This window comes from Pithys albifrons, chromosome 5 (assembly GCF_047495875.1).
Source record: "Pithys albifrons albifrons isolate INPA30051 chromosome 5, PitAlb_v1, whole genome shotgun sequence".
NCBI lineage: Eukaryota > Metazoa > Chordata > Aves > Passeriformes > Thamnophilidae > Pithys > Pithys albifrons.
Window position 1 is genome coordinate 63,482,070 of NC_092462.1, and position 24,925 is coordinate 63,506,994.

At 37.9% G+C, this 24,925-nt stretch overlaps 1 protein-coding gene across 4 annotated transcripts in view; it reads right to left on the minus strand.

The window, feature by feature from the left end:
- JAKMIP1 (janus kinase and microtubule interacting protein 1) overlaps positions 1-24,925 on the minus strand; it is a 155,277-nt gene that overhangs the window by 7,075 nt on the left and 123,277 nt on the right. For 3 of the 4 annotated variants that reach the window (XM_071556825.1, XM_071556828.1, XM_071556827.1), the window contains 5 exons: positions 22,332-22,385; positions 21,273-21,338; positions 18,802-18,870; positions 15,562-15,639; positions 13,773-13,976 (listed from right to left, as the gene is read on the minus strand). In XM_071556825.1, coding sequence (XP_071412926.1) covers positions 13,773-13,976; positions 15,562-15,639; positions 18,802-18,870; positions 21,273-21,338; positions 22,332-22,385 — 471 coding nt within the window. The remainder of the gene's footprint in view (positions 1-13,772; positions 13,977-15,561; positions 15,640-18,801; positions 18,871-21,272; positions 21,339-22,331; positions 22,386-24,925) is intronic. The other variant, XM_071556829.1, reaches the window with a different exon arrangement.

Genomic DNA, 24,925 nt, shown 5'->3' on the forward strand with positions numbered 1-24,925 from the left:
TCAGTTATGCTGATTTCTTATAAGCACATCTCAGAGCTGAGTGACAGAAGCTGTGCTATGCTCTGTGGTAAAATTTGACCGTAGCGAGATAAGTAGAGAGAAGCAATATTTTTGAATATAATTTTATCTTCAAGATTTATCATGCGAGATATTTTTCCAATAACTGCTGCGAGTTTGCCTTCAGAAAAAAAAAATAAATAAAAAAGCCACCAAACATCTGGTACCCCAGGGTTTACAGCAAGGATTCCTTTATAAAAGAACAAGTTAATTAGGATAAGATGACATTTTTAAGATTTGGGAATTCTGTTAATTAAGTAAAAATTGAGATGTTATTATTCCCATATGAATTTTAATCTTTTCAAAAGACTACAGCTATTCAGCTATTCTCTACAACTATTCAGAATGGTTCTAAAGAGGACTGAGGCTTCCATTTTCCAATTTCCATCCATAACCCCTAAAAATAGTAAAATTCTGGGAGATGGAAGATAAGAGAATAGTTTTAAGGTTAAGAAATACACACTTTCCTAAAAGTCAGTTTAAATACAAGACAGTCTAGCAATTGAAAGGGAAAACTCAAAGGGTTGGATTTCTCAGCAGAGAAAATCTACAAAAAAACCTCAAAACAACTAGATTGGTATCAATAAGGCAGATTTTGCTGGTTTTGGCAGGAGTAGAGTTAATTTCCTTCACAGTGAGTAGTATGGGGCCATGTTTTGCGTTTGTGCTGAACACAGGCTTGATAATACAGAGATGTTTTTGTTATTGCTGAGCAGTGCTTACACAGAACCAAGGCCTCTTCTGCTTTTCTCCGGCCACACTGGCAAGGACATTGGGGGTGCATGGGAAGCTGGGAGGAGACACAGATGGGACAAGTGACCCAAACTGGTCAAAAGGATGTTCCAGACCATGGGACATCATGCTCAGTATACAGAGCCGGAGAAGAAGGAGAAAAGGAGGGAAGTTTGGAGTGATGGTGTTTGTCATCCCAAGTCACTGCTGCATGTGCTGGAGCCCTGCTTTCCTGGAGATGGCTGAACAGCTGCCTGCCTGTGGGAAATGGTGAATAAATTCCTTGTTTTGTTTTGCTTGTGTGCATGGCCTTTGCTTTTCCTATTAAACTGTCCTTATCTCAACCCACAATTTTTCCAGCGCTTGCCTTTGCGATTCTCTCCTCAATTCTGCTCTTGGGGGAGTGAGTGAGTGGGTGCATGGGGCTTGGTTTCTGGCTGGGGTTAAACCACAACAGTCCTTTTTGGTGCTCAACACTGGGCTTGAACGGATCAAGATAACGAGAGGTTTGATTGTGATGTACTGGATGGAATTTATAGATTTTGGTGCTGTCTAGTTAGTATCAGCAGGTTCCTGTGTTGGCCACAGGGTTTGCTTTTCTGTGTCTTAGAGCCTACTGCTTGTTAGTGGCCACTTTTTGCTTTCTCTGCTTGCTGTAGTGCTGTACTGCTTATCACCCTGTTGCACTGTGTTCCGATAACAGCCATGGCCATGGCCTGGCAGGTGGCCAGGGCATTGCTGCTGTTTCCAAGCTGCTGTGCTGGGCAGGGTGGATATAGTCAGCAGAGCAGACATTTACATGCATACATGTGCATATGCAGAACTGTTCCAGACTTGCTGCCTAAGGATCATATGTCGAGGGCAGGTGACTGGTGTTTACATAGCTTGTATTCCTCTCATATGAGTGGAAATCACAATGACAGAATACTTACACTGCAAATGAGTAAGATTTTGTAACTAACTTCTTTACTATGGAAATGAAAAATTCAAACATAGGTCAAAATTTGTTCTACAACACAACCTTGGGCTGGAATTTTTCAGCAGATATCAATTCTTGGGGTTGTTTGTTCCTAGTTGTTTACTTGCTTTTCCCTGGAGGATTATCCAGGACGATGAAGTGGGTGTAGCTTTTCCCATCAATATCCTCTGATGGCTCAGGGACAGCACTGGAAGATAGCCAGCCTAGTTCAGCTATTTATATATCCTGAAAAATCTGATATAACTAATTTATTTTCATTTTACTGCAGAGATGACCTTAAAAATATATGCATGTATGTGTTAATATATTGGCAGGGAAAAAAGCAAATTTACACCTGCATAAAGCATTTAACATATAAAAATAATTATTTTTTTCCCCTACTGTACCTGTCTGGATTCACATTATCTTGACCACAAAGATAATGATTTTCAAAACAAGACTTTAAAAATCACATGTAAGATACATGCAATAATTGTAGCTGTAACAAAAAAGCAACTTCTACAAATAGCAAGAGATGTTTATCAGTCAAAGGTTATACTGAACTAATGAGAAGAAAATTACACCAAAGTTACAGATACTGATTAAGACCAAAGGCAGGACTGTATAAGCCTTTACAACTTTATCTACTGTTCCTTTTATTTGCAATAATTACCAATCAAGAGGCTGTGAACTCACACAGAGATTTTCAACCTGATTAGATGCTTTCAGGGAATTATGATTTGTTTATGTTTTCATAAGCATGACTGTGACAACAAATCACGTAAACTATTTCATTGTTATCAAGAAATTCTACCTGCTTTCATGCTTTAGGGTACAAATTGATGATCAGTAAATTGAGCTCTTCCTGCTATGTCATGTAGAGTTATAACAATTGTGATATAAAAGATGCATTCAGCTCTACCCAGAACATGGCTCACAGGAACCTTGCAGTGTAAATTCAGTACCTTTTCAACAGCACAAAAAATAAATTTAAGGAACCAACAAAATGGAGTTTATTTTGCTCTCAAAACTTTGGTAAGTCTCAGTTGAAAGGAAAGCCACAGGCTGTTCTTCTATTTATTTGCTTTTTTAAAAAGAGAGAAATAGAAGATATGGATAATGGTTACAGTCAGAGCAAGGATTAGGGACCTTGTAGAATGGTGCTCTGCTGTGTTCTGGCAATTCCTGTGTTCCTACAGTTAAGAACTGCCCCTCAGTCATACGAGTGCACCTTTATGGGACTGACAGGATGCATGAGAACAACCATGTGCTGTCAAATCCTGGGGCCATACAATGCAATTACTGTAGGCAAAGAGCCATAGTCAGGCAAACACAGGGCAATGGGAATGCAACCATGGAAGAGAGGAGTGCCGACATAAGGGACGGATTCTTAACACTTCACCTCACCTGCATTCAGAAGCAACCTGCCAAAATGATGAATACGAATTTGTCCTTAATTTTATTAATCAAATTTTATTAAAATAAAATCTCAACACAAAACTTCTGGATGATGGATGGGACATATGTGAATACTCCCTGTAACTGCCTTCACCTGCATGGAACTTCCCTGAGTTTCAAAAGAGGGTTGGACAAGCATCCATTTAAGTATGGTGAGCACCTACTTGACAAATAAATCATTTCTCTACTAGCAATGAAGTTTGCTGTCACTTCTGAGGAAGTGCTCATAAGCAGCCGGAGCACAGCAGGGGCTGAGGGCTGTTCCCTGTGCAGAGCTATCAGCAGATGGCTCTGCTGGTCAGGCTATGCTGAACAGCAGCTCCAGGCTCAGCGCAGAGATCCACTTGAATTGCCAGACAGCCACAGAACAAAGATACCTTACTTATTACTTAATTGTATTTGAACAGATTTTCAAGTTCCATTAAATTTTTTTTCTCAATAGTAGTTATATATGTAGCATATATAGAGGTGGCAGCTATAACCCTGAAAAACAACGTATTAATGGGAACAATTGGGTAAGAGAGAGCACATCCAGAAAATTCAGGCAGGGAAAGCACACGTTTCCTTTGGATGACAGTAATGCAAAGTCACTCAAAGACTGCCCCTAACATGGCACTACATATGACATTACTTTACTTAACAGAGTCCTAAAGGGAAGTTTATCACCAGTCAACCACAGCTGTAAAAATTACAGGTTCTCTGACTACAGTCCTCTCCAATTTCTAATTCTTGGAGAGATCCCAAACACAAAGGGAAGCCAAACTGCCCCAAAAGCAAGAAATCTGACATTTTTCTCAGCAGAAGATTCCTAATGTGCAGATGATTCCTCCTAAATGCTCATAACCCTCCATTTACTTTCACCTCATGATGGGAAGTTTGTCTTGCTGGGAAACAAAATACACTTCTTCCAGTGCAATTAATTATTCACTTAAGCAATTCTCTTTGGTAAGTGCCTTCCAGAATTGTCAGGGAAATTTAGACAAGTAAGCTCTTCTTTTCTCAAGTAGCAGAGGGCTGACACACCAAGATGGGACTACAAATTCTTACTTAAAGCAGTTCTGATCTTTGTACAGAGTGTGAGTATCTAAGTTTTCATGAAGTATGGTACTTAAACTGGCCTCGGTGGGACCGATTCAGGTATCTCTGCACCTACAGCTCAGTCTTCCTGACAGCTGGAAAATTTCCTTATAGGTCTTTGTTTTCTAAATACATCCAAACTCAGCAAAAGGCTAGATGCAGATTCATTATTTTCATGACTCCTTTGCACAAGGTGCCCAAAAAAAAGGATAAATTCAGTTTTTAAAATGGAATTAAAGGCAGAAAGTCCACTGAAATCATATTAATACATTACCAGTGGAGAACCAGACTGGTACTGATTTCAAAAGGGAAATTTCTGTAATGTTGGAATGGTTTGGCTCTTGTGGCTATACTGCAACCTTAAGGTTGCAAGCCACATGCCTGGGAGATCTGAGGAACCAAAGTTTAGGTGAAATGCAAGCAGCATGATGGTGAATGCAAGCCTAGAAATATTACTCTGCTTTCACTAACAGAGAAATTTCAGTAACACTGGCTTAGAATAAGACTCAGCTCGCAGTTAAGCCAAAATGAAAATATTGCTCCATTAAAAAAAAAAAAGGTTAATGGCATTCCCACATGTAACACATGAAGTATGTGCGCCCAGTTTGTGTTATAATAGCAATCTGTCTACATTAAGTACCTTTCCCATTAATATAGTGCCCATTATAAAGCAGCACTGGAATATGTGGAAATCTTTCTGCTGAGCTCAGAGAGCCCTGGGCTGCAGTCTCAGTGCTATCATTTTTATGCTGGAGGCAATCTATCAACCCAGTAATGATTTGTCATCATTTTGAGAGTTAGACATGGGAGAAACTTCAGCATTACAAAGAAAGAAAATTGATCTGAGATGTATACTGAAGTGCCCCACTACTTTCAAATGGTAGGTGCAGATTCCCTCCACCAAGCAACCAAAGTGTGTGCATTTCCTCATTTGGTTAAGCTTGTCTTTCATGCTACCACAAATTCTGATGAGAAATGGACTGTGTCACTCTGCAATTACATGGTGTTTTCTGTTTATTGGACAGTGATGCAGGCTAGATGAAGTGGATTTCTTCATCCAAGCCTTTTGTCCTCTCTAATTCACCCACAGCACTAGCCAGCCATTCATAGTCCTGAACCAACATCTCTGATGGCCTCAAATCCTCAAGTAGCTTTGCCAAATGAGGAAAAGTCTATCAGGAAAGAAATCTGTAGGACAAATGTAATTTTTCAGACAATGAAGAATACATGATTCTTTATGTAGGTGTCAAGCTGCAGAACTGATGTTCTTGTTTCCCAGATGAGTGTGTAAGTAAAGAGCCCATCTGTACAAATGTTTTTGGACAGCAACATCAAAATCAATTTACCTACCAGCAAAATATGCTCTTTGCCATTCTAGTATACTTGTGAAAACACAGGAATGTACTAACCAAGGGCGTTAGAAATTACCTTAACAGTTCCTGTGATACACTCTTATTGGATTTACATTCACGAGCAAATCCAAGAAAACAATTTGATAATTTTAGCACAAAGCAGACAAAGAAGGATTTGCTAAGCTGCTTAGAGCCTCAGCTCTGAAATGTTGCAAAGGTTCAGGTTAATGTACATGCACAGAATAGGCACCATGGATGGACTGTATCTGACATGAACCAGGTTTTGAATCTCTGAAGCCATCTTATGATCAAGAATGTCTCATTCTGCAGCAAAATATAGCATGGAAAGTATTTTATCCATCTGAAAAAGGGAAGAATCAATATTGTTTCATTATATCATTATTTTAAGCAGATTCTCATCATTATTAAGACACAGGTATGTAAGATCTTTACTAATGCAAACAGCATAACTATGTTAAATGTATAAATTTAAACAAAGACAAATATAAACTGACTTGCCTTTAGCTATTATTCAAATCACTAAAGTGATGAATAAAATTATGTTATGAAAATAAATACATTCTTTCCTTGGGCTTTTAAAAAATCTAACGCATTGTCACAGTTGTTTAAAAGCCTGTACTGTTTTAACAATACAATTTGCATTGGTAATTGTCACATGCATTTACACAAGCTGTTGGATCTGCTGCTGTAAGGGGTGTGGATTCAGGAATCCAAATGTTCCCTTTTGCCCTATATTCCTAGAATGTGATTTTGCACAGTGGTCATAAGGAAACAGAAAAGCCAGAGGCAACAGCGTAAGCTTAAGTAATTTTTGTTACCATCTTGTTTCACTTTATGAATGAAAACGTAACGTAAATTCAGCCGATTGAATACAATAATAAGAGATCATTTTGGATATACTGTATCTCTCTGATTCCCATCAAGATTTTCTTCATACAGCAGGTTAATAATTTCATTCTTTTCTATATTCTGTAGTCTCAACCATGATAATCTAATTAATAGTTACTGATATAGAATTGTTCTTGTTAATCTTTATTATGCATTTGTGGTTTCTTTATTTGCATTCCTGAGGCGAATGAACTTTTTAGCAGCTGCATTCATGCATTTCTCAGCATATACATTCAATCATATTGGTCTTAGTAGTAAATTAGTGAATTTTATAAATACATTTCGTCCAGAATAATGATCTGTTATAATCTGATACCAAATGACTATATGGATGTAATATTTACTATAAACTTGCTTAATTTTTTTTATCACTGAGAGTCTTTTAAATTATGTCACAATACAAAGTGATATCTAAAAGAAGAATATCAACAGTCCTATTGCCTTTCATTAGGGAAAAACAATAATTTAAGCCATATTAGACTTTTGTTTACACAGAATGGCTATGCTAAGTCGATGTGAACTCAGAAGACAAAAAAAAAATTCAACAACTTAAAACTGACTCCTTGACAGGCTAGGCACATTATCAGGTAGGAAGAAAAAAAAAACATAATGTAATTTTTTTTAGCATTACATTTAGAATATTTCACATTCAGGTATTTAAATGTAAAATTTCCACCTCAGTAATTATCATGATATATGTATAAATAATGCTTATGAAAACACACTTATCCTTGACTTCTATAACAAATTTTGCACACTTTTTTTTTCAGACTTGCCTTTGCTCAGCTCCCATTAGCCCTTCCTAAGAAACATAGGCTATTTGGGATTTCAGATCAGAGGATTTTAGTGTTCAAACTTCCGATAAGAGTTTTCTTGACACTAACACTATTGCAAGGCATAAAGTAGCTTTTAATTTTAGTAGAACCTCAATCACACCTTGTTTAGGACAAAAGGAGCAGACCTTTCAGATATATTTTGCAGCTGTCATACCACTCCTGCTATTATCCAGACAAGTAGCACCACTAAGGCAGTAGCAAAGCAGAAATGGTTGAAGACTACATAGAGAAAACATGCACAAGGAAACACGGCAAGATAAACATATAGAAACTACTAAAGTTAACTCTCATCTGCTCCGCAGATCTGTGAGAAATTAGTTTCTTGTGATATTGTCATTATAGCAGCAATAATGCTTGAAAGACTCAGTGTTCACTCCTGCATGACAAATCAATACCACAGGTCAACTATGATTAGTCCAGTCATGATGTGCTTGATTAATATTGATGACAGTTATATAGCTGCGATATCAGATGCTTTTAAGAGCAATTCATAAATATAAAAAAATGCATTATCAAGAGTAATCACTTAATTTTGAACAACAAAGCACAGAATGTTAATGCTAAACAAGCATCAGTCATTGCAGAAAAAAAATCAGTTATTGTCTTATATAATTCTCTTCATGCATAGTTATATGCAAATAGGTGAGAATGAACTTTCCTAGTACCTTAATGCTTCAGATTTAAAATCAAACATTAAACCACTAATTCTATGTAGATTTGGAAGTAAAATGATTTGAGACTCCCCAATTACTATTATGTAAGTAAGCTTAGTAGTAATACTTCTACCTGCTCTCTAAATTGTGTGACACAGCTGTGGGTTTTCAACCAAGGCAGCCTCTCTGTACAGGGCAACTCACCAGAGGAGAGGTTGTCTTCCATTTGTCCTCTCTGTTACAAAGCAGTGTGCCAAAGAGGACAAATTTAAGACAACACCTCCTCATGCCCATCAATAAGGTACTCTGAGCAGAGCATCCTCCCTCACTCTCATCCTCCCCCAAGAGGCTTCCCAGTCAAACATTAAACCTTAATAATTCCCCTTGGGTGAAAAATAAATCGTCTATCAACAGCCTACACAGCAAAGGGGAGCAGAACAACTGCTGAATTTATCCCAGCTATACCTGAACATCTGTAGTATATCAAGTGGCAAATCTCAAGGTCCCACTTCACTCTGGAAATTACCATATTAACATTTTTTTAAATGGAGATTTAAAAAAAAACTCCGAAAACATGCAACGTCTTTTCCTCCAAAACAAATATGTATTCTAAATGGCTGAGCCAATATGATCTTACAGATACAGTGACATCCAACCCTATGGATTTGTACACAAACTACTACCCCAGAGTGAAGAAGTTGTCCAACCCACAAGACAGCAGGAAGAACTCATGGAGGAATGCCATGCATTACAGTTTTGTTTGACCTTTAGGCAGCTAAGAGCTTTGCTCTTCAGGTATGAAAAAAAGGAACTAAGAAACTTAGTGAAGAAAATTAGTGTGTTGTTTCTCAATTTCAAGCTGTATTTTGACATTTCAGGATGAAAAAAGGCATCGCTGCTTCTGACTTTTCCATAGTGTCCTTGAAAAGCAGTGCCCAAGGCATCACATCAGCAGTGAATCCTTCTCTATGGCAGAGGTAAGTTCTGAGTTTTACCTCCTCTGTCCTAAAGGTATGCCTTATTCTAGTAAAACATACAAATATAGTGGTAATTTCTGCTTTTACTATTGATAAACAATCCAATCTGGTCGTGGGAGTGTTCTTGTTTAAAGAAAACATAGTTAAAATATTTACAGCTACATTCCACCTATTTAAAGTTGGAATTTGGATGACTTCATCAGTACAGAGGGGTATTATAATCAGGTCTAGAATCAAAGCAATGGTTTCTTTTATTTGTAAAACTGACCTTCACCCAAGAGTATGCTACCTCAAATTAGAATAAAACACCCTCAGCTTAGTACAATATTACAGTGCAACTCAGAGAAAAAACGTTTCACACCTTGATGACATGGTGAACTAATATATCTTTTCTCTTTCTTTCTTTCTTACAATTTTATAAAAAGATAAGGCTGCTGTGAGAAATTACTGGATTACATTAATAGAATCTGTCTCTCATATCCTTTCTGACTGGCAGCAACCATTTTTGGAACTGAGCATGTGTCAGTCTCCTGTTCTTCAAGGAATTTTGTAGCATCTCTTTGGGTTTAAAATAACTTCAGATGAAATCAGAGTAAATTATATTTCTCTTATAAATTTTCTTCATGTTTGAATACTGCCAACAATGCAATTTGAATTAATCTATCCTAATTTAAAGCCTGGTTCTGATGATTTTCTACAGTTTCATACTCCAGAAACAGCTACAGTAAAACCAACAGGAATATATTTAGGATTTTACTTTATGTGGTTTATATAAAGCATAATTGAACCTTTAAATATTTACAATTGCAATATATTTTTTAAGGTGAACTAACATGACACTGTGTGGATTTTTTGTGCTGAGGGTTTTTTTGCCAGTTGTTTTTTGGTTTGCTTTTATATTTGAGTTGGCTTCATTAGGAAATTAATATCACTGCTTCAGAAATATGCTCCATTTGAAATAACTTCTCTCAGAGATGGATTTTATAGCCATACAACACATTTTTCTCTCCCTTTAGAAATGACTTAGCATCCTATATATACATGAAAAATTACCCTTCTTAAGAGAACCTACTAAGAATGACCTTTATATTTTCCAAAAAGCACAAAAGTTATGCCACTGCATTGAGTAGAGCACAAATGTTACTTTTAATGAAGTCCTGCTAAAAATAAACCAGACATTGATTTATAAAAGCTTATAACAGTGTAGAACAATGAGACATTTTTTATGGCAACACATGCAGGAACAGAGGTTGAACTGCACATACCCTATTGCTAGAAGCAAATATCACAAGCTGCTCATGACAGACTTTTAATTAACATATATTACCTCCTCCAAATAAAGAGGATGGTGTAAATCAAAACACCTTCTCTGACTTAGAGGGAGTACTGCCAAAATGCTTTAGCTGAGGATCTGTCCCCCAGACCTGCATGGTGCACTCTGGGTTTAATAAAAGCATTTTGTGCCTTAGCAAGCAGATCTAATCTCACAGTCTGCCTAATTTAGCTCCACTGAGGCCTGGCTTCCTTAATACACAATGGGTATACATAAATGGTTCCATTTATATACTAATGAGCAGTAACAATGTGGGGCCATACATGCACCCAAGATGAACAGACCTACCAATGTAATGCAGAGCCTTACATCCTAAAATGTATTTATTTCAATGGAACAAAGTCAATATCCAATGGCTAAGAACTCAGGCTTTCTATGTGGACAAAGAAGCACAGGCTCACACGAGCAACCATTCACCTATTTTCTTATGCACATCACTGTCCCTTTAAGACAGTACACTTCCCAGGAAGAACATTTACCAGCTCTGTAAAACCAGCATCTCACACACTAAATCCTCAAAGTTCCTACACGAAGCAATTAATTTATAATAAACTCTGCAGACCAATCTACAGCATTCATCATGTGCCTTACCATTTCTGCACCCTGTAAGTATGGTCAAGGATCATTTACAGGCAGAAGGTGGGAGGTCCTCCCTCTCCATTACCAGAATTTCTTGAATCCCCATTCCATGTCTGACACAGAAACTAAATCAGAAAAGGTTGTTGCCAGCCTGCCAGGTTAAGCAAAGCTGTTCCTTTGAAGCCCTTCTATTGGGCAGACCAGTAGGTAATAGAAACAAAGTTAAAAGGCCTTCTGGAAGTGATCAAACTTCCAAAGTTTCAGAGAATTCAGAGTCTTTAATACATGGTTTGTGTTTCAGGTAAAGTTTGAGAGTAAGGTTTGCAACATGAAGATTCTGTACTAAGGTTTGCAGTTCCATCATGCTGTTCTATCACTCTGTAACCCCCACTTCAGTAGAATAAGTGTGGCATGTACTGTAAAGGCACTGCAGCCTGTAAAATATGACCAGCTCTAGACCATAGTTTTGCCAGAATAAAGTGTAATGGGTGCTTGCTGGTATCACAGTTTCAGCAAAACTACTCATGACCATAAATATATGAGGAAAGGAGTGGATTCATTTAACAAATCATCAGGGATGTACTAGACTTCGTGCAGCTTCATCCATTCATTAGGATTCTGCCAACACAACTATGGTTTCATTTGTGTAACATTCAGCTTCTGTCATTTGATAGTGTAGATGAAAGTAATCCTGTGGGAATCAGCCCTCCCCTAACCCAGGCAAATTAACGAGCATTCTAGTCTTTCTTTTTCCTGTAGGGTATGTGTGTGTGGCCGTGGGTATGTGTGTGTCAAAAATAGACAACTAGAATCTTAGCTCCCCAGTAAGCAGTAGTTTAATGTGCCCTGCAAGGCTGTAACATTAGCATGTCTAACGAGACGGGGACAATATGAAACTCTAACGACACGTTATAAAATGGATCTGGAGAGAGGTATATAAAAATCTCTGGATATGCTAGCATTATTTTTCTTCTACACTCATCATTCTTAACATTATGTTGTGAAGCAATCTGTGAATACATGAACTGGACTCAAACAGATGTGCTCCAGATGAGCCCATAAAGTGCTCTGATTGATAGTGAGCAGGCCATGGAGCAAATTAGAACTATGTCCAAGTTACACTCCAGATATGCACATAGTATGGATTTTGAGTCTTCAGGAACAACTGTTTCACTCTACAAAACTAATCTTACATTTTCCTTTCTATTTACCAATATGACATGAGCTTAACTTAGACCTGTTCAAGTTCCCCAAAAATACACTCCAACAAGGACAATAAAAAGGCCCTAGCCAAGACCAGTCCTTCAAAGTGTGTCAAACTACATGTCTAGTGAAAGCAAACTATATCTAGTCTAATGTTAAAATCTGAAATTGTGTATTATTTAGGTGCGGAGGCATTTCTCAACACACAATGTCATTCATTCTCAATAAATGTCATTGACAAATAATAACTGTAGAAGTGAAAAGCACTCCATTACTGTCATGAATAAAACACCAACACTCCACCTAGGAAGTTGGACTGCCTAAGTGACTGGCAAAACCCCTCTATTCCCACCAATTTTCAGCTACATTAATAACATTAGTTATTCATGTAACTAATGGCTCCATCTTTATTTACCAAATTTAACGTTTACTCTTTCTTTCTGACACTTTCAGTGCCAGCTGGTACCTACTTTCTCTAGTTTTCTCTACACCATTGCTGATGACTAAAAATAGATGACACCAATTGAACAAGTTCATCTCTTTGTCTCAGTGTTACACATTCATCAAGGAGCAAGAGAAAGGAAACTTCTAGGAAGCCAGAGCTCAGGTCTAACACTACCACCATAAGCACTTCTCATCACTACAGGATGGCAGGAGATGGTCCCAGCAGTGCTGGGTCACATTACATCAATTTCATCTCTATTCATCTACAAAGCCAACCAGAACAGAGAGAAGCTTGGACTAAACTGAAAGCAGTTCTTGACTCAGCACCTGAAATAGCAACAATGTTCTGGACACATCTGCACAGCACAATTTAGTATTTACAATATGTGATTCCAGATTTGCACAAAAAGTAGCTGAGCAGCTGGAGAGCAGTCCTCAAGATCTAAGACATCTGCCTGCAACTTCCAGAGGTTACTATAACGAGGAACCAAAATCCTTGGGAAAAATTATTCCTGCTGTAGTAGTTAACACCCTGAGACATGCAGCTCTCTTCTGTCCGTGAATATTTGCACAGAAAACCTAGCAATCCTACCAGCAGTAAATAATTACCACACATCCATAGGCCAGGACTCTGTTGAGTTCATGTTGTCAATACTTGTCCTTAATGAAGTAGTTTAGAACAGACAAGGCTTTTCTAAACCAATTTAAAGGTGTAAAAGCTTGTAAATGGCATCTTAAAAGACTTCCTATGACTTTCTCTTTTTATTTTTTGAAAAAATTTAACAGATAGCTAAAATAAAGGAAAAGGGGGAAAAATAAAAAACTTGTATTCCTGTAACTGTGCTTATGCCTTTCCACTTTTCAAAATGTTATCTTGCGACCCTCCATTCTGTTTTTTATTAATTTAGGCCTTAAACTCGCAACAAGCTCTCCTTGAAGTCCTGTGGAAGACTGTGTGGTTGCACACACATGGAACAGGTTGTGCAACACGACTTTGTGGTCAGACAGTGACTTGTTTTGTGTGTGCACCATGCCCAGTGCAACCAGGTCCTAAACACCACATGGCTCCTTGGCACAGGAGCTGTACAAGGAATAGACTAAACGGAACTCCACAAGGTGAGGGTGAAGCGATGCTGTTGTATGGGCAGTGGCAGCAACCACAGAGGTAACACCAGCGACGGGGAGGAGAGAGAACCAGGATTACCTGCTGTGCCTGCTGCAGCAGCTCCATCCGCTCGTGCAAGATCTGGGTGTCAAACTCGCGGCTCTGCCTCAGGATCTGCCGCCGCACCTTCTCCACTGCAGCCCGCAAATCCTCCCTCTGTGCTTCCGTCAGTGACTCGCTCGCCCGCCTCCCTGGATCCTGCTGCAGGGCATTATACAGCGTGGCCTCCAGCTCCTGGATTTTCTAATGCAACCCAAATCACACACAGACAGGCTGACATTTGAATCCAGCAAGCAAACAACCCACCAACAGCTACCAACAGCTCGAGGAGAAGGCTGGCAAGCAAAGCCTTAGGCAGGAGGGAAGGACGGACACAGACAGGTAGACGGAAAGCAGCAGTCGTGAGCAGTGAGGAGCATTCCACACAGAGTGCACGCAGCCTCCTGGCACTGATTTACACCCAAGCCATGGTTCCCATTCTAGTAAGTGATCGATTCTTCTGCGTAAGAAAGATTCAGACAATAGCTCTGCACTCAATACCTGATACAACTCCAAATCCTGATGCTGAACATTACAAATTTAATGCAAACTAACAGATTTCCTTCAACTGCAACTGAATTTTTAAGCCATCCTACAAAACAAAAAGACCACAGGAAAAACTGTGAACAGAAATCTTTCTTTCTCACTGGCCCTACTGTCCCAACATCCATGGCCCCAAGTCTGTGTCACTGGCTTGGTTCCAGGTTGCCATAAGCAATGAAGAGAGGAACACTTCCATACTTGCATACACCAATCCCTCATCCATCTCTTGCTACTTGCCAGATTTCTAACACAATTTTCACGCACTGACCAAAACTGCAGTACTTTGCAGAGCAGAGAACACAGGAGAACTTCGCATTCGCACAGAGAACTGTATTCCCAAGAAGAAAGAACGGAATCATGGCAGTGTTTCTCTGATTACTGGGGTTAGTATGATGCTATCAAAAAACATCATCCAGACTGACAATATTTGGATCAAGAGCATCTGATCACACCCCTTTAGCCCTCATAACACCTTTGTGAGGTAGGTAATTCCATCCATATTAGTGATACATAAACAGCTGCACAGAGAGGTTAACTGGCTTGCCCAAGGTGACAGTGCTAGAAATAGAGCCTGCTTATTTTTATCTCTGTTATCTGCTCTGAGCACTAGACCTTGCTTCTGTTCTGAAAACTTTTTCCCCATAAAAAACATTTACAATGTATTAAATAATGCTTCAGGCCATTACATTTTGATTTCCTGATGTTGCACTATTAACAAAATTGGGTGTGCAGTTTTATCACTTAGATAATTCCTAATTGTTGCTTAGCCTGAGAAAAGGCAAGGTTGCAGCTTCCCCTTCGAAAGCTCAGAAGGGCAAGGTTGGATAGGACTGCACAGGAAGAAATTGCATAGCAAAAACAGGCATTCCTGATATAGGATAGGCTGGCAGCAGTAATACTTACAAATGCTTCAGGAAAAGAAATATTGGAAAAGTTCTAAAGTAATTTCTGGTGTATTCTACTAGTCACAGATTTGTGCATATAAAAATGAGCTCTTCCCATTCCAGAAGTACTAACAAGATGTTTGCATATCATAGAATAAAAAATGCAATGCAAAAACATTACACTTGTAAGTACTATAATCCATTTCCTAAGTTTTCATTTAAGTAATAGTTGATTTCTAGTCTGCCAGAAAAAAATGTATTAAGTAAAAAAGAATCCTATTTATACTCACAAGAAAAAAAAGCGACCTGCATTTTATCAACTCTGTTCAAACAGAACGATTTAATGACTGTGCTTTTCCTACCATGTAAGCCTGGTCCAGAGCTTGCTTCCTGTAGTCGAGTTCTTCCTCTAAATAACCCTTCTGTTTACTGAACAGGTCCTGAGCAATAATAAAAACAAGGGAATGTTTGTTCTTTATTCTAATTAATGAAGAATCATAAATGCCATCATTTTTACACAAGCTTTCCATTTGAAAGCAAAAGAAAACCTACAGAAAATGACCACATTCATCCTAAGGATATTTGGAATATCAAATTTACAATATTAGTACTTCAAATATGTGTATTATATATTAATAAGTTGTACCTAGAAAGCATTGACCTCTACACCAGTGTACAAACCTGCCTGGACCTGACAGAAGTGCACAGAGCAGCAAGAGGTGAATAGGGATGTGCATGCATGTGGTCCAATAGCTGTAACTTGCACAGGGCAGGACAAGGGAAAAGAGAAACACAAGTGAGGGCACTTAATGGATTTTCTGAAAATGTCTCATGTGTACCCATAAGGAAATCATGGGGCAAACCCTAATTTCTGTTGTCAAGTCTGTTCTAGGTAATGGGTAAAGTGATGCCCAGAGAGGTTGAGTGACTGGCTGAAGACATGAAGAAGTTTTCATGATGCCTAAGATTTACAGGGCTTTTTTACTTTTGTTTTTAAAAATCAAACTCATTTCAAATCAAACTGGGATTTCAGTGGAACTCAGTATCCAAAAGCATGATGTTGCAAGCAAGTTGTAGACATTCAAATAGCTGTCGGAATAGTCAAGCCTTCAGAGTGTTCATAAGATGTTTCGGGTTGGAAGGGATCTCAAAGATCACCTCATTCCAATCCCCTTGCCATGGGCAGTGACACCTTCTCTCGGCCTGGATCATAATAAGTAGAACACAAAACAGTTATATGAGTTTTTTAGGTTTTCTTTCAAGACATGTTTTCATGCTCAAAAAAATTAGTAGTAGACCAGAAAGCAGAGAAGCCCTTTGATTGAATTTATTGTTTTCCATAATTATTTTTTGTATTCAACAGATTTTTTTCATCTCCTCAACATATAGAATAAATGTCAAGCACATAGATTTCTTAAGATGATTAATTGTAGCCTTTATTAACAGTATCAAAAAAATAAAATGTTGCTGTCCTGGTTAGTTTTATTAGATATGGGATGGCGAGATCCAGTGTGTGCCCCAAGGCACCCAGAGTCTCTTATTTGGCCAAATTTTGCCTTTAGACATATATGTGGACTTCTGACAGCTTTTCTGTTACCTGCCAGTGTAGCACTGACACAAAGTTTGCCTAAGCATGAACCATGGTGGGGAATTCTCAGTCCAAAAATCTACTTTAAAACAAATCCATTTTGATTACCAAATTAATGCTTTGGAGGGGCTCAGAGCATACAATGACCAGAGATGACCTCCCACTTGTTATGAACAAGCCAGAACTGGTGACAGTACTAACATATAAGACCAATGTTAGCGGACTCAGAGGAATAAGGTGCTATTTGTCTCTGTGTAAGAAGCATAGTATTTACTATTACTTTATTTTGTAAACCTGGATTTCTTTTAATTACCTTCTAATAAATTTTGAAGGTAAAGCCAAAGTCTAAGTCAGGCCTTGATCTTCAGGCTAGAATTTGGTTACCCACAGGTGGCCATCTCTTGCTATGATACCCATTTTAGAATATGACGCTTCAGCTACAGGTCCAGAAGGGCAGCAGTCTCCAACAAGCCCCATAGAACATATTTGGACATTTGTGGACATTTCCAGAACCCTAAAGAATGTCATATGGCATTAGACACCATGCTTATGCAACTGACTACCCAGGTGGCATCACCTCCTGATGTGGATGGAATACACCAACAGAGCAACAGCTGGTGGCTGTTGCACAGGATGCAATACCATGTGTGCTGTGTAATGCATAGTGAGGGACAGGCCTGGTCCTAACATGCTCACAGATGTCTGACACCACAGACTCGCCTGACTTGCCTGAGACTATAGAGAGGGTCAGATCAGCTCAGTCAAGTTCACCACCACATCCCAGAAAAGCAATGCAGTTGCCCTGATCATGTTATTTCCCAAAAAGGTATAGTAAAAGCTGTCCACAAAAAGCAAGAGGGAAAGAAACAAGAATAGGACCTCAAACCCTTAACATGGATTTCAAGGATAACTAAACTAGTGCTTAGTCCTTTTGAGAATCATGCTAGAATATTATTTCTCAGCTCATTCCATGATTAAGGCAATTGTTAGTGATGCAGATTCTCAGATTGCTGTGCTAAACAAACAAATGCAAAGGCTACCCACAGTAAGACTTGAAAATATCACAGACAGTAAGAAAACCCAATAAATTATTTTTTCCAATTCTTTTTACAAAAGAATTTAGTATTTATGGGCACTTTTCCTACCCAAAACTTTTGCATTTGTCCATAGAAAAAGTTAAAAATAAAGAAATACTAAATTTGGGAAGGATCGTGTCTGTTACAGTCCAATCAGTATGACAGGCTACACTCAACAGAGAACAGTCTGAGCACTTCTTTTTTTGTTTGTGGCTCACACACTTCTTCAGTGGCCCTGGGCAAATCACTTAACCTCCCGGTCCCATTCTGTAGGATGAATGTAATGGTGATTATTTATCTACCTGTAAAAGGTGTGGTGAGGATTAATCAGTGTTTGGAAAACCACTTGAAGATGTGAAGCACAGCATGCATGGTAAACCAATAAAAACAAATGCTAATTCTAAACTCTTTGTTCAACATATGAAAAAATAAGGTCAGTTTTTTTCTGCAAGACAGAACTGCTTTTGAGAAAACATTCTGTCTTTAGGCATGAAGACCATGGGACAAGAAAGGCCATCTGGAGTAAGAGGTCTTGACAGCTTGTCCAGATGCTGAGTACCAGAGAGCAAAGAAATACCCTTCACAATTCCACTAATGTGACCTCAAGATTAAAAAGACAATGCTGTTGCCAGACAAATTACTACACAGAGAAAGCACATACAATTTCACACTGTTTGGTCCGTGTGCTCTGTAGTCATGCCTTTATGCCCTAATTTATACATATTTTGATACTTTTGTTCTATATAGATTTGACGGTTCCCTCTCACCCCAAAGAATACAAGCAATAGATTGTTCTAGAAACCTCTTGCCTATATTACCATGAAGCAATCTCTGTTAAGCAGAGAAAGCTAACAAATCAACAAAGGATAAAGTTTATACACATTCCCTTGAGATGAGTTTTAGCTCATTGAATTATACTTTTAGCTATTGTTCCTTACCTTTTCATTCTCCAGGTCTAACATCTTCTGTGTCAGTGCAGCTTCTGTCCCCTCTATCTGTTTCAACCACTACAGGAACATAGCAGTGTGAAGAGGAAAAAACAGAACATGAAAAAAAACAGAGCTTTTGGAAAAATTTGTACCAAACATTTTGCACACTTGTTGCCAACACTTCCAGGCATATGCTATCTATTCATTTTGAAGTTCCACAGGTTGTGAGAACATAGGCAGAATGGAGGACTGCACAGACGTACTGAAGACTAACAAGTGAAAGTTGCTTTCCTACAGTAAATGAAATGGTCTTTCCCCTGTAAAGTTCAAGATACAAAATAGTCTTCAGTCAAGAATGCAAAATCAACCTCTTTGTTTCTTACTTCATATACTCAGTGATTGTTGGCCTGATTTGTGAAACCATCATCTGACTTCAGGCCCCCAGCCCTGCATTTTTTCCAGAATGCAATTTAAAAAAAAAGGCAAGGTGGAAAACTCAGCCCTTGATTTTGCAGTTTGCCGCACTCTTTGTTGGAAGAAGCTCACTTGCAAAACATTAGTAATGTAGAGAGAAAAACAAAACAGACAAACAGACAGATGGAAGTTCTTGTCATTGCTACAATGAATCCCTCACCATACTCGTGATGAAAAAACCAACCAGACTGAAGAAGAATGACATTCTTTGCTTTCAAAGGAAAAAAATTACATATTGTAATAGCTAAATGCATGGATATAAGGTTCTTGTTTAATTGTTAATAATCATCAGAATTATATTAGTATTTCATATTTCAGTGTATTGCAATGGATGGAAATGCTCTGTTCTGAATCACTTTATTTCATTTCCCTATTGATCTACAGTATCACTGACTGGGTTACAAAGAGTACAGTTTAGATTAAGGCTTCTATTTGTAGCACCAGCTCCCATCAAAGCAAGCTGTATCTTTGCCACTTATAATTATCACTTTCCTCAAATGCCTTGCTTACTAACATGGGACTACTCATATTTGCTTTAATTCTTTTGGTAAGAATTGCACATCAACTTTTTTAATTTAGAGTTTTGGTGAATTCATCAGGGATCAGACTCAAAGGAATGACACCCTAGGTTTTTTCCCCAAAGATTTAGATAGGAAATTTCAAGTATAAGTTTACAAATAAGCAAAATGTGAATTCATTACTTCATAATTTTGAACCTTCCACTATTTAAAAGACTGGTGAATAAAAATGGAAATTTTTTTTTACCTACTTAGCAGGTAGTGCTAAGAAAAAAAAATAGAACAGGAACCCCATATTCCCAAGGGATTCTATTTTCACCATCTTTGTTTTTCTTCATTTTGAAGGTGACAAGCTGAAGATATTCCTAAGGGAAGACTCACTGCTGATGCTCAGCAAGACTGTGAGCATTCTGAACAATCAATAGAAATGGGCATCTCTCACAGCTACCCTCAATCAAGTGAAGGGCTATTGGGAAAAATTACAGGTCTAATTTTTTGGAAGGTATGAATGATATGCAAAACTAAATGTTGATTCTGATCCCACTATGCCTGTAAGCCTTTCTGGAACCAAGGGGGACAGAAGAGACAATCATGCATTTAGGAGTCTCTGTCTTAGCCTTTTATACTGGGGTTCTAGTTTCATTTTTGGATGTAAAGGACTAAAATCATCACCTTTTCCTTGAATACTACAACACAATGAAAAACATATGACTTTTAGCACTTTTCCTAGTTTTTACTTTGCTTATAGCAATTACTCACTCAAATTAATGACTTTTTAATTACCTAATGTAGATTATCTACTTAAATAGACAAGTAGATTATCCAAGTAATATCAAATATTGCAAAATGCTCAAATTTTAGTTTCAAAGTTCTGATTCTGAATTTCAAGAATGTATCTAGGAAAGATTTAACAGAAACATATGAAAAGGATGGACAGAGGTTTTTCAGAGAAATATGCGAATCTTGCTTAGTTCTAAATATCACCCCTATTCATATACAGATTATATTCCCTCTATAACTGAGAAGAACTAGTCCTGCAGAAATGAGTGACCTGACTGGTTAGTCATCTTGTACAAACTACTTTTTCTCTATGTCCACTCCTTTACAGAGGAAAGGACTACTGACTGCTCTGAGCTTTTTCAGTGATGCACAGACAAGTCTGAAAGGGACCGTGGGTACCTCCCCAAGGACGTCACAGCACCGTGTCCCCAGAGTGCTGAGGACAGAAGGAAGTCTCCTATGTTAAGTGGTTTTTTAGTACTTTATGCTAAGGGAATATCTCCAAAACATGTCTTTATTCTGAAATTGGGTTTATTTTGTATATTTGACTTTACCTCAAGACATCACAGTCCCAGCATTCATGCAAGGATGAATACATGCTCCAACCCAGATGACCGAACAGAAAAGCCATATTCCCTGATGAAGTTATGTGATACCTTAGAAGGCATGGTCAATTTTTAGCAAAGAAAAATATTTACTGAATTCTACCTTTTCACAGAGGGAAAGCACAGTCCCAGCTTGGATTATTGCAACCTGCTCTTCATTTCTCAAATTCTAAAATACAAAAAGATGCATTTTGAATTGGATCAAAAATTCATCCTTCAACACAAAAAATAATTTTTAACTGAATTTCAAAATCTAAATAATTTATAACATTTAGAATTATAGACATGTTGAAGAAGTATACCACGATTGAAAGTATTAAAAGTTAAACCAGGAGTGCTTAGTTTCCACTCCAATGCCCCACCTTCCCAACACTTTTGCAGCAGTTCATTATTTGATCAAAATTAAGTGGTTTCTGTCAGGAATTTTGAAATTTTTTTCCTAGGCAGAAAAATGGCTGTTAATTAAACTATGGCCCTGCAGCAAGTGAATCTCCCCTTCATGCACTTCAGAGCTAAATCTCCCATGAGTGAAAACAATGCAAAGATCAAGTACCATAGAACTTTCAACATAACAAGAAAATCTAGAAAGTCAAACTAGTACTACGAATCTGTTAAAGCGAGCTATAAATTGGACTCAGCTCCCCAGATGTTTGTACCCACAGCTGCATGATCAAGATTTTATTCTGTATTTGGCAATATAGAGGGGGAAAGTGAGACAGTTATCCTTGCCCTTCTCCCAGAAAATCCCCTCCTGGCAGAAATAGCCTTCACAGTAGTAGGTATGATTTTTAATACTCAAGAGGAAAAACTCACAAACAATATGGACTAGCTTTCATTTCTGTTTTAAATATTTCTTAAATTTCTTTTTATATCTGGTCTGATTTTTATCTTTTCCCTCTGCCTACTACAGTGCCTTTTTCCATGTTATTCAGTCAAGACCAAATCCTAGCTTGAAAAAATACACTTTTCAGTAGCATCAGTCTAACTGAAAAATTTCAAGTTTGTAAAAGCAGTACCTAACCATTTATATTCTTCATACAAATATATACAGGTATATAAAAATCAACCTGTGGATTTTCTTGGATACTATTACCTTCTGTGGGGAAAAAATACTTCAAATTAACCATAAAACTGAAAGTATATTTTAAATTAAATTTTTTACCCCATTATCTCCAAGAATATCTAGTTTCTTCATAAGTTCAGATATATTCACATCCTGAAAGAGATGTTCAACACTTATTTTTTATAAAGTAGGTGAGAAACAGTTTTCATATGCTGCATTTTATGTACCCTTTATTCACTTTGCATGCAAAAAGACTACAAATGTAAATAGGTGAAACATTAGTTTTGCATCACAATTACAAAAGTGTTATTGATACTTTCAAAGACAAAACAAAATGTCACTCTTGATTATAGCAAGAAACCTGGATGTCTGTGCATGAGCGCAGAATGTTCCTGCACCATTCACATTTCTCATCCTGCTAGTGTGTGTAGAGGAAAGATCAAAACTGATAAACAGGCTTAAAAGACTGTTTAAAGATAAAAGGCTTAAAAAACAATTTTGTTTGTTTGTCTGGAGTGGAGCATCAACCACATCAACTTATAGAAGTCAAAAGGACAGAAAGCATGAATGAAGCAATTGCTAAGAAGGTTTGCAGGGTGATTCGCTGTTTGCTTTTTATTTTCTTCGTTAAACAAAAGTATGGAGTTTCAAATCAGCATTAGAGTGGTAGAAAGGAATTTACACAGAGGGCTGAACATGCTCCTCCAAACACCATCAGCTCATTACCTCTGTGAGTAGAAAGCTATGTTTTTCTGCCAGTCAGCTCTCAGATCCACAAAAAGAACTGAACAAAGTCCCCCGTCATTAAAGCCCACCCACTGAAATAAAATAAAAACACGGCTCTGATTAAAAGATAAAAAAACCCCCAAGGAATAAATTCACATGATGTCTGTATTTTGGACTGTGCCAGGGTCCATTCCTAGGCCTCAGAACTCTATTTTCTACTTTAAAAACTTGTTGGAAAGGGTCATGGAACTGTCTAAGCCGACCTAATCACGTTCTCCTGAACTATCCCAAGTATGGTCCACAAGTTAACACAGACCAGGGATCCTTTCCACTGACAGGTTCTATGGACATACACTATTGGAAAGTAGGAAGGCTTGAGAGCATGGGTAAAGACCAGCCCAAAAGGCTTAATGCATGCACATAAAGCAAACCAGCCTTGTTAAACACGGCCATCCTCAACTTCTACTCACATTTAGCACTGTCTAGAAGAACCAGCATTTCACAAGGTTCTTGCCTCACTGGTTTCTTTGCTTGCAGTACATAACATGCTGCTTTGCATCTACATTTTGGGCAATGCATTATGTCAGCAGTCAGGATTATCAATCTTTTTAAAGCTAAACTAGCTATGCTTGCAAATTACATAGCTACACCAGCATAGATCAGCTCGTGATTCAATACTCAACAGACTCCAGTGAGGAAGGCTCAATAACAAATGAAAGATTTCCTGAAGAATAGACACAGATGTGGGAAAGAATCTACAAATTAGTCCAGTACTGTGTTGTGTTCAAGTGGTTCTACCCTGAGAATTCCCATTCCTCTCTTCCCTCTATCCCCAAACACTTTGTGGTGTTCCCAAATATTATATTCACTATTTAACACTGCACATCACTAATTCTAGAATGGTGTACATATTAATACATGTGCTTGGATTGATGTTAAAAAAATATTGATTATGATCAGCATTGGCAATGTTGAATGGAAACTTCTTTAACTGAACAGTAATTTAGTTAAGAAGTGAATTCACCAAGGCATGCAACTTCTTGCACCTATTGAGCCAGAAATAATCATCCTAGTTAATTTATTTCCATATGAAATATAAAGGAAGAATCAGAAACCAAATCAGATTTTGCATCATTATGGAATCAACTTTGCTGCTGATGGCAAAAAGTTTTCACAAACACTGAAAAAAGACAAAAGGTCAGCAATTTCAGTATGACCATATTAGGTGACTGCCTCTCCTTCCAGGTAAGTGAACTGAAAGGCAGATTGAAAAGAACACTGCTGTTAAGGAGTATCACAGTAGACAATGGAAAAAAATCAGAATTCTGGATCCTGATACACTGTACCTGACTACAGCCAACATGAAAATTAGCGTAAGAGATAAGCTAAAACCAGGTCTGGCATCCCATAGAGGCTCCATTTGAAAGGTAATATGCTAACTGATGACTCTTGGTGTGGTCTGGGAGATGACTATCCAACAAAACTTGTAGGTAAGAATGAGGCTTTAATTTTTCTTTTAGACTACTCAACTTCCTGAAAGTATGAAGCCTACAATTCCAGTTTATTTCCTCTAGAGATCTCACTGTGCTCATTAAGGCACTGAATAGCAACAAGCCACTTATATGAGGACTTGTAAACACAACTAAAAATATTAGCATAAATCACTAGCAAGTGGCACTAAGATCACACTTTAGTTACATGTAGAAAAGTTACCCTGGCCTGTTGTGCAACATTACTGACAACACAAATGTGAATTCAATCTTAGCCAAACCAACATGCAAATTAAGTGTCAAAACTAGCCTGTTCCTGGGGGAATAGAAAAGAGTAATTCTTGCTTCCTCATGGAAAAAGGTAACCAAGGGAGATCCCAATATTTATCTTGTGCTTGATTTAAAATGATAGAGTTTCAACTGTCTGAATGAGTTTTGGACCAGGCATCTCATGCTTCAAGCAAGACCTTGGCCTAG